The 11,139-nt window shown below is 36.3% G+C and overlaps 1 protein-coding gene across 1 annotated transcript; it reads right to left on the bottom strand.

Moving 5' to 3' along the window:
* Window positions 1–599: 599 nt before the first annotated feature.
* LOC139475507 (uncharacterized) lies at window positions 600–2,251 on the bottom strand. The gene is made up of 3 exons (XM_071258701.1): window positions 1,739–2,251; window positions 1,567–1,685; window positions 600–1,350 (listed from the first exon to the last, which is right to left on the bottom strand). Exons 1-3 carry the CDS (start codon window positions 2,237–2,239, stop codon window positions 672–674), a joined length of 1,299 nt encoding a protein of 432 aa, XP_071114802.1. The 5' UTR covers window positions 2,240–2,251; the 3' UTR covers window positions 600–671.
* Window positions 2,252–11,139: the final 8,888 nt, after the last annotated feature.

The following is an 11,139-nucleotide window of genomic DNA, read 5'->3' as shown; positions in this document are numbered from 1 at the left end:
CTCGTATATTAAACCAAAGATATCTTATCTGTTGTTTTCTCAAACTGTCATTTTAAAAATATTTGCTTTCACCCTCTCCACCTGAAGCTTGGTATGGAGTTGAGAAACACGACATAATGTGGATGGTCTTACGGTTATTATTTGGTTCACTCAGTTCATACAACACACATACACTTTTCATGATGTGATATATGCCCCGAGTTGTAAGAGGATATTACATCACATGGATGATATATATGCAAGTGTAAATTGATGTACAGAATTCTCCTTAATTAAATTTAGTTAGTGACACAAACGTTTTAATGTTCAAGAACACATATGTGTGCATGCGTACGTGCTTTGGTGTGTGTGTGGACTATTTTATTTGTTGGTTTGTTTCACCATGCAATGCACTTATTTTTATAGGTCTCTAAATTCCCAAGGCCGAAAATAGAAATTACAATTTGTTTTTTTTTGGTTTTTTTTAATTTTTATTCAGTCATTACACATAATACATAAGCACTCGGAGAGCAATACAGTTTTATGAATATCGATCTTTCTCAAAAGGATATGGTGCAGGCCTAAAGCATAATCCACATCATGGTACAGGTGAAGGCATATTTATGTATAGAATTAAGGAGATGCGGTATTTATGGTACATCAAATTATGTTGCAAACATCAAGTGAATAAGTTATTTTGCAGTTTGAGGAAACAAAGCCCATTTTCTATTAAAGGCAAAGAAGTCGTTTTTTCTACGTGCAATATGATATTCAACGTCATAGATACTTCTTATTGTGTTCTTAAAAGCAACAAAGTCAACATTTTCATTCTTAATACACTGGACAAAGATAAATCTTTTAGCAGCTACAATCAAATGGTTAATTAATACATCAGAGGTACCAAAGAGGAGCTCGTTGTCAGTTATAAGGATTTTTCTATGCAAGATATGAGTCAAGTAAATACAGAAATCTGACCAAAAATTCTTAACAACATGACATTCGATATAAACATGAAAAATATTTTCTTTGTGAGTATGACACATAGAGCACTCGTCGTTATCAATAAGTTTCATTCTTAATAACTCACGTTTAGTAAATATTACTTTATGAATAAATCTAAACTGGAAATCCCTGAGTTTTGTGTCCCTTAACCCATGGCAATATACACTGAATATTTGTTTCCATGGAAAAGAGCATCCCAGCTGATTTTCCCATTTCAAACAAGATTTAGGGAGAGGGAGGGAATACCCTATCAATTTATTATAAAACACTTTTGTTCCTTTAATAGAACGTGTAAGATCATAAATCCAAGGAGATATTGTGAGATTAGAAGAGGAATGTAGATTTTTATCAATATTTTGTCTCCAACTTCTTGGAATATTAAAAAGCATACGGTTATAGTCGAGAAAAGTTCCTTTAAGATCATAAAGTTGTTGTAAACGTGGGAAAGGAATCCATCCGTTTTCATCATACAAGTCTTTTATCGTAACTATACCTTTTTTAAACCAGTCATTAAAAATTAATACTGGTTCTCTAAAATAATGGTTTAACCATATGGGTTGGGAAGCAATTTCTGTTTTTTCTAACTCTTCAAAGTCATATGAATGCATAAAGTCACTCCAGGCTATAAGGGTATCTTTCCAGAACGGATTTACAATTTCCCAATTCTTGTGCAAACTGGCACCTAAAGTGTAGATATGAGCCAGCTGAAAACTAGCAAGGTCATAATTAATGTTTTTTTCACAATATCTTTTTAAACATGAAATTTTTTTAAAGATGATATAATTTTGGGTATATCAGTCATTTTCAATCCACCTTGACTATAATTCCTTTTCAAATAATCCCTCTTAATCTTATCTCTTTTGCCACTCCAAATAAAGTTAAAAAGAATTCTATTCAATTGATCAATAAAAGCTTTTGATGGATTTGGGAGAGCGGAAAAAATATGTACAAGGGTAGAGAGAATTAAGGTCTTAACAACTGTTATTTTACCCATCAAAGTCAAATTACGTTTTTTCCATTTGCTTAAAATACCATAGATATTATCAAGGCGTTTTTTAGTGTTGATTACCCAAAGGTCTTTTAAGTCAACATTAAAACATATGCCCAAAACTTCAAAGTTGCCATCATGCCAATCTAGCTTTAAGTTAGGACAAAATCGGACTTTACTACCAGCCATACTGCCTATCCATATTGCTTTGGTTTTTTCAAAGTTCATTTTTAATCCTGAGATTTTGTAAAAAGTTTCAAGTGTATCCATGGCTGATTTTAATGATTTTTCCGAGCCATCTAAAAAAAGTTGTGTGTCGTCAGCATATTGGCCCAATGTGTGTTCAATATCGTGTAGAAGTATACCTTTTATATCTTCATTATTACGAATCATGATACCGAGAATTTCAGCTACGAAAAGAAACAAATAGGGGGAAATTGGGTCACCCTGTCTACAACCTCTTTCATTCATGAAAAATTTAGAGAGGTAGCCATTTTGGACAATACAAGAAGAGGCATTAGATATGAGTATATGTATCCATTTGATCATATTTGGCCCAAAGCCAAATTTTTCCAGAACGAGGAAAATAAAATCTTTATTCACGGTGTCGAACGCTTTCTCAAAATCAATGAGTATCAACGTACCTTTTTTGTCAAGTCTCTTAGTTTCAAATATGATATCGTAAAGTAATCTAGTATTTTCACTTAAACATCTCCCAGGGATAAATCCTGATTGATTGCAATGAATTAATTTGTTTAAAGATTGCTTGATTCTATTAGTAATACAAGAGCTTAAAATCTTATATACAGCATTTAATAAAGTAATGGGACGCCAATTTTTTAATCTTTTTCTATCTTTATTTGCTTTTGGAATGCAAGTAATCACGCCCCAGTTCATAGTAGAAGTCAAAGAGTTAGAGTGGTAAGCGTGATTAAAGTATCTCCATATCCAGACTCTTAAATCTTTCCAGAAAAATTTAAAGAAGTCAATTGGGAAGCCATCAAGATCTGGGCTCTTATTATTTTTCATTGCAAGTGTAGCTTTACCAATTTCGTTTAAGGATAACGGCTGTTCAAAGGCTTGTTGCATATCAATCTCTAGTTTTGGAATTGGAATATTGTTTAACATCAGGCTTGGGTCAATATCTACCGAACTATTTTTTTGGTACAAGTTTCTATAAAATGATTCTTGTTCTTTAATGATGAGAGTTGTATCATTCAGTTCCTCACCTTCACTATTAATCAAAGAGGATATGATATTATTTGTAAAAATTCTATTTTCAAGACGACAAAAGTATTTAGTTGGTTTCTCTCCCTCCTCATACCATTGTAATCTCTTATTAAAAGCATTTATCTTGCTTTCTTCTTCTTTAATTTTTTCATACTCCTTTTTTGATTCAGATAATTTACTTAAAGCTTCTTCAGAAATATTTTGAAAATCCTCTCTAATTTTGTTTTCATATTGGTTTATTTCTTTTTCTAAATCGCCCAATTTCTTTCCTCTTTTCTTTTTCAAATATGAGGAAAAAGAAATTGTTTTACCTCGCAAATTCATTAAAAAGGTTTCCAAGAATAGGGAATCAGGTATATTCAGTTTTAAATCCAAATCATCAAAAGGAGCAGAATGGTCTGATCTATAAGATGGATGCACATATTGTTGTTTTGTTTCATCTAAAACAGTCGTAACCATATCCACATATTGTTTATTTCTTAAAAGGGAAGTGTTAAATTTAAAATATCCACGGCCCCTATTATTTATCAGAGAATCATTTAGGCATAAAGAAATAGCCGAATGGTCAGATTTATAACCTGGGAGAATGTCAGCAGCAGAGGATAGGTTTAAAATATCTTCACTAACCAGAAAAATTACAATTTGTTACTGATTTAGATATTAAACTTAGGATTTTTCCTCTGAAAAGATATACTTCAACGTCGTTCATATAATTATATATTTTCGGTTTGGTTCGTTCCATTCCATACACAGACATGTATATATTCCAGATATTATGATCTCATTGATTAATGGGTTATTATGAATAGATCCAAACCAGATTAAGTGCTTTGTAAATTTAATATGTTCTGTCATATACATGTATGTGTTCAGAAACGTGTTGATGTCAATCCATAGCTTGTGTTTCTTTACATTCCGAATAAACATGACAACAACTCTCATTCGTTTCTTTACAAAATCTACATAAACTATTGTCAACTATGCTCAATGTAAACAAGTCTTATTTCTGAATCAGTAAAGAGGAGTGTTTTCCAAGAAACATCACAGACAAAGACAAATTGTCATTTTGGCCATAAAGTAAGAATGTTTTCTTCAACAAAAATGTATCATTTAAGGTGATATTATGTAGATTTGTGAGACTGGCATTATCAATAGTTTCTTCTATCATTTTTTGTCGATTGAATAACAAGTGCCTGTAATAGAGTTTAATGTCACATTATATTTTACGTTCTTCAAAGGGCAAAGGTATTTAATTGTATAGATGACGTTGTTTTGAAACAATTTGCAACGTATTCAGAACTTTAGCTGTTTAATGTCTTGCATGGGCCAGTTCCTCAAAATTTCATTTTGAAAATTTTGTTCAAACCAAGAATTGACAAATATCATGCCTGTGGCTTTCGTGTGCGTGATCTTACTTAAAGCTTTGTTAAATGGCGTTGGCTGTGGCATCGAATGGGATCTGTTCAGTCGTTTCGTACTGTTGGAAAAATTAAAAAAATCACGAAATACATACATTTGAGATGATGTTTTGTGGATATCAAGATCATTAAATGATGTCAAGTGTACACAGACAAGAGTATAAAGAATAAATTTTCAGTTTTAATCCTGCTTTCTGTGACTTTTGGTCAATGCATCAACTTATATATACTTCACATTTTTTCTCTCTTTTCTACTGAACATATATCTAAATTAAAAGGTGATTTGGTTTTCTACTCGTATATACCTGTTCTGGTTGTATATTGCAGCGAAACACCTTCAAAACCTTATTGGGCAGACATGGGAACAGTTCATCTGGAATAGATCGGCTTGCTGGCTAGATACAGGAGCTTCGGGAACAAACCATCCTGAAAAACAATACATCGACACAACTTTACCGACGCATCCTGTCAATGGCACAAAGACGTCCAAACTTCAAACTTGTCGTAATCTTACTGTAGAATGGGAAGCACAGTGTGGTGAAAGGTTACGGGACATTGGTTTCATGATTATTGCACAATATAGCTAAGAGCAGTTGAAGTGTGTGCATGTGTGTGTGCGGGCGCGCGTGCGTGTATGTGAAGTCCATTCAGACACATTAAACCCCAAAACCGACCAGTCCTTGTTGTATCCCCTTATTGATGAGTAACAAAAAGTACCATCTTTTAACATATTTTGATATGTCGCGACCGGAGATCAAACCACCAGCATTCGTGGCGGAAGCTCTATCCACTAGACCACGAAGGCGGTCTCCAAGAGCAATGAACGGCACAAAACCACCTGATTTACATCTTTAAAAATGATGACAATCTCAAAACAGATTAAAATTAAACGTGAAGTCCGAGGATTGCGGAAGTATGTTTTCGACTTTTGTAGACAGGTGTCGATGTATTTCATATCAAAAGACACGAGAGCGCCTTTAAATTGATATTCAACATCATTCTGAAATTTTATTTAGGATAAGAGTGTTTCCAATTTGAAATTAAAGTAAATATTTGAGACCACCATCACGACACTGGGTTATGTCGATGTGCACCATGTTCATGCGACTGAAACTTTTGCATTTTTGTCATATGTGCAGAAGCTTTGTGAAATCATTACGTATAAACATATTTGTCTCAAGTTTTGGGCGAGATGTCACTGGACATTGTTTTGACATAATCCATATGACTGAATGTGATGGGTTTAACGCCGCTTTGAACAGTATTCCAGTTTATCACGTCTTGTCAGCTTAATGTAGGAGGAAAGTCCGATATGATGCAGGTCTCTGACGTTTACCACTTTGGTGAAACCCACGAGCATGCTGACAAACCAAGAAACAAAATCGGGGAGAGCGGGGATAAGAACCAATGATCGTAGGTTGTTGCGTTGCTTTTGAGTGTTGTCGTAAAAAGATCAAATTAAAGGAAATACCTTTCTTTTGAACAGAATGAAAATTGTTAAGAAATGTCGCCAATCTGTATCCAGGAACGAAGTTTCTTTATGACGTCACAGTGAATGCGTTTTGTCTTACACAAACTCATATTCTCCTTATCTATAGCGTTAAATTTACATAGTGACATTGTTGGAAATCATTTACAGTAATTTGATTGAAGTAACAGATAGTTTAAAGTAGAATACCTAGGTTTCCATTTGTAGATTTATTTCGCAAAATGTCATTAGCCCGTTGGATACCGCTTGGCCAAACAGTGTGTACAATGCAAAGGAGGACACGTTACGGATGTACGGACAATCCCGTTTGTGAATACATGAAGTTGGCAGTACACCATTGACAATATATGTACCAAGCATACATACGTGATGCAAGACTCGCAGTAATACCGACGACGACAGTGACAAACATTCCCGTGGCACAGTAGTTGATGTATGACAAATCATAAATTGATAAGTAGCCCCTGAAAATAGACGAAGTCAAATATCTTACGGCCACACCCTGAAAGGAGTCCCGTGTTTTATCGGTACACCATGCTATTGATAACACGAGCATTTATAGAAACCGAGCATGTAGTTCAAAATATCCGTTGTTATCATTTAAGAAACATAACTCATAATAGCAGGCTTTCTAGTACGAAAACCTAAGACCACATACGTTGCTTGTACTTCTTCAGCAGCATGGCCATCGCCGTTGGTGAAGTTGTCAGCAATGTGTAGACTTTATTTTGTGGGTTTAGGATTGCTTCTAGAGTAAGAGCCTTATTTAGATTTAGGGTGGTTTGTAGTGTAGTTCGGTGTGTTAGGTAGTGGGTGCAGTGTATGAGTGCGTGTTCTGGGGTTTCTTGTTTGCAATGTGGGCAGGTTCCTGTTGCGTGTTGTCTTATTATTTTGAGGTGGTAATTTAGGTTGGTATGTCCTGTTTGGAGTTTAGTAATTACTCTGTCGATTTTTTTGGACGGATGTAGAATTTTTGGTTTGGTTAGGGGTTTTTTTAGAACCTTTTTGATTTGGCTATTTGAGTTTTGATATAGGTTATGCCATTTTTTGGTGATTTTTTGTTTGTTAACACTTTTAATTTCTTATTTGGAGATGGGTAGGTTTAAGCTTATTTCTGGGATCTTAAGGGATAGTTTAGCTGCTTTATCGACGTTTTCATTGCCGTATATTCCTACGTGGGCGGGGATCCAAATGAATACTATTTGTTTGCCTGCCTTAGTTAAATCGTTTGAGCTTTTTACTATCTGATTTATTAGTTCAGGGCGGTTTTTGGTGTTTTTTTATTTTGGAGGGCTTGTAGTCCACTGAGCGAGTCGGTAAGTATTAAGATTTTTTGTTGTTTTTTAGATTGTTGATTATGAAGGGCTGAGGCCATGCCCATTAGTTCGGCAGTGAATATTGATTGATTGTTTGGGAGTCGGTAGGATTGTGTGGCTTAAGTTGGTTGTGTGATGTGGACTCCGAAACCTGTGTGTTTGGAGATCGGATCTGAGGATCCGTCTGTGTAAATGTGACACCAATTTGGCCAATGTTCATGTATGTATGCTAGTGTGGTGGTTTTGGCTATGTTTGGGTCGGTTTGTTTATTTACTGTGCTAGCTAGTGTTATGTCTATTTTGGGTGTTTTAAGTTTTGGGGTGAAGATATTTGATTTTTTACAGTTTTGTTTAAGATTGTTTATTTGGTGTTCATTTAAGTAATTGGTTATTCTTTGGGATATTGGAGTAAGTAGAGGGTGTTTTCGAGCTAGGGCTTGGTTTTTTGGGCTTATACTTTTGTTTATTAGGCTTTGAATTAGGGGGTTGGATTGAGACGCGGACCAGAAATTTAGGGTTAATTGTTCCCTACGTAGACTTAGTGGCATTTCTGCTGTTAAGGCCTGGAGTGAAGTGTAGGAGGTGCCATGTTGAGTGCGTGTTATTAGTTTGAGAGCCTGATATTGGATTGAGTCTAGTTTTTTGCTTAGGGATTGGTTTAGGGTGTCGTATATGTCACATCCGTAGTCTATTTTACATCTAATTAGTGATATATAGAGTGAGAGGAGGGTGTCTTTGGAGGCCTCCCAGTTTGAGCCAGTGAGGCATCTTAGCGTATTTAGATCTTTGCTACATTTAGTTATTAGATTATTTATGTGAGCGTCCCAGGAGAGATGTTCATCGAAAATTAGTCCTAAGAATTTGGTTTGTTTTAGGAATTGGATTGGTTTGTTGTTTAGCTGGAGTTTTGGGGAGGCGGGTTTCATGTTTTTGTGTTTAAATACTATTCCTGTAGGGTTTTTTCCGAGTTAAGGGAGAAGCCCCATTTGTCAGCCCATTGCTGTTCTTTGTTTAGAGATTTTTGAAGTAGGTTTTGGGCCATTTTAATGCTTTTTGCGCGGATCCAGAGGGCTCCATCATCCGCGAATTTAGATGTGTTTATTTTAGGGGATAGGCCCTCGAATAGATCATTTATCATTATATTGAAGAGTGTGGGGCTGAGGATACTGCCCTGGGGAGTGCCATTTTCTAGGGGACATTGGTCCGATAGCGTTTGGTCTATACCCACGGTTATTTAACGATTGTTTAGGAAGTCTTGGATGTAGTTTATTATTTGACCTTTGAGTCCTATTTTTTTGTAGTTTTTGTATTAGCCCGTCGTGCCATACCATGTCGAAAGCTTTGGAGAAGTCTAAGAAGATGCCTGTAGTATATTGTTTGCTTAGTTGTCCTGTTTTAATGTCCTGCTCTAAACGGGCGAGGTTATCTAAGGTTGAGCGGCCAGGAGTGAAACCACTTTGATCTGGGTCTATGATGTTATTTTGAGTTAGGTAATGTTGCAGTCTGTATTTAGCCATAGATTCCATTACTTTGCATAAGTTTGAAGTTATGGAAATTGGTCTATAAGAGTTAGCCTGATTAGCTGGTTTATTAGGTTTAGGGATTGGTATGACTAGGGCCTGTTTCCAGGGAGTAGGTTCTTGTCCGTTTTGATAGATGAGATTGTATAATTTAAGTAGTGCTTGGAGTAGTTTAGGGGGGAGTTTTTTAATTATTTGGTAGGAAGTTAGGTCCAATTCTGGGGCTGTGCCCTTTTTCCTGTTTTGGATGACGTAGAGTAGCTCCTCCATTGTGTAAGGGTGGTTTATTTCTAGGTTGTCATTATTTGGTTCTTTGGTGGATTTGTTTTCTGTTTTAAGTTTATCTTGAAATTCTTGGCTAAAGTTGTTGTTACTGCTTACGGCCGAAAAGTGGTTGGCGAGGTTGTTTGCCTTTTCAGCGGGGTTTGTTGAATTATTAATGTTAGGTGGTTTTTTTATGACGTTTTAAGCCTCTAATGGCGTGGATTTTGCGCCAGACCGTTCTGGCGTCTGTACGGTTATTTATTTCTTCACAGAATTTTTTCCAGTTTCTGGTTTTAGATATTTTGACTAGACTTTGAACTTGGTGGTTAAGTTCGTGAGCTATTTTTAGAAGTTTATAGTCGCGTTTGGCTTTATTGAATGCTGATTTACGTTTACGTCTAGTTTGTTCTATTTCCTCATTCCACCATGGTACTGTTGGTTTGCCTGTTTTAGTTGTGGAGGGATGGAGGTTTTGGCTGCTTTTGTTATGTAATCTGTTGGTTGTTATTTAGGAGTACTAGGTCGTTTGTTTCTATCCATTCGGATATTAGTTTGCCATGATTATCTATTTTATCATTTATGCTCCAGGTAGGATGGTGAGCGTTAAAGTCTCCTAGGAATATAGTGGATTTGTTGCTTATTTGGAGTAGCTTATTTAGATCCTCAGGTTGGACTTTTTGTTCTACCCAGTGGTATATATTAATGATGTTTATCTTTTTGTTATTTAATGTGATTTGAATGCCGTTAGCTTCTAGGTTTGGCGTTTATATCTTTATTTCTTCGTAGTTTATAACTTCCCTGATGTATATAATCAGTCCTCCTGCGGCTCTACCTGTTTTTGGTTTAGCTCTATCTGTTCTAACTGAGTTATAGTTCGGTAGTGTAAATATGGATTTTTTGGAGAATTTAGTTTCCTGAATACAAGCAATATGTGGGCCTTTATCTCGTTTAGATTTAGCTTTTAGTTCATGGCCGTGGGAGGTGAGTCCGTTTGCGTTCCACTGAAAAATATTTAGTCCTTCAATTATTGGGGTCGGGTGTCTGGTAATTTTCGTTTTAGTTTTATTTTAATTGGTGAGTTCTTTTAGGTGGAGGTTAAAGAGGAAGAAGGGGAGATTGGTTAAGTTTAGATTAAATGCTACTTTGTGGAAGGATTTCATGCTTACGTTTGGTGAGGTTTGACTATGCATGTAAGCTAGGAGTAAAGTGAGACTATTTAGGTTTTTGAAGGTAGTTTCATTTGTTTTAGTTGGAGTAGCTTCGATTGTTTCTTCTGTTGTGGAGTACTCTTCTTCATCAGTTAAGTTAGAATTAGCTGTTTGGGTTTCCATAGGGGTGGCTTGCGGTGTGGAGGGTTGTGTTAGGCCTTGCGGGGTGGGCGTAGCTGTGGATTTAGTGTTTGTGTTTTTTTTGTTGTGCTTGCTTGTGGGTGAATGTTGTTGCCTTGTGGGCTGTAGAGTGTTTGGGTGAGGGTCGTGTTGTGGTGGTCGTTTTGTGGTTTGTTTTGCATGCGGGTGTTGATGTTGTGGCTATGTGAGGTATGGAAGAGTTGGTGGGTGGTTGTGTGGCTGCATGTGTGTGTGAGGTGGGTGCGGTTTCTATGTCGTCGTCCCAGACAGAGCTTGCGGTTATGGGTTTGGTGTTTGTTTGAGGGATGGTGTTTGGGTGCGGTGTAGGGAGAAGCGGTTTTGATGCGGGTGATGCAAATTTTCGTGTTTGGATTTTGGCCGTTTCTATGTTAATGTGTTTGTTGGCCTGCTGGGTGAGGGTGTGTCTGTGTGGGCATTGGTTTGAAAGTGAGGTGTGTTTGATGGATTTGCAGTAGATGCACCAGGGTGAGCATGTGCCTGTGCAGTCTGTTTGTGCGCATTTTTTACATTTAGTTTTTTTTAAATGTGCATTGGGAGGCTCTGTGATTATAATCGAGGCAGTT

This window comes from Haliotis cracherodii, unplaced genomic scaffold (genome assembly GCF_022045235.1).
Source record: "Haliotis cracherodii isolate W230 unplaced genomic scaffold, xgHalCrac1.p SCAF_3, whole genome shotgun sequence".
NCBI lineage: Eukaryota > Metazoa > Mollusca > Gastropoda > Lepetellida > Haliotidae > Haliotis > Haliotis cracherodii.
This window is presented reverse-complemented; position numbering and strand designations above follow the sequence as displayed.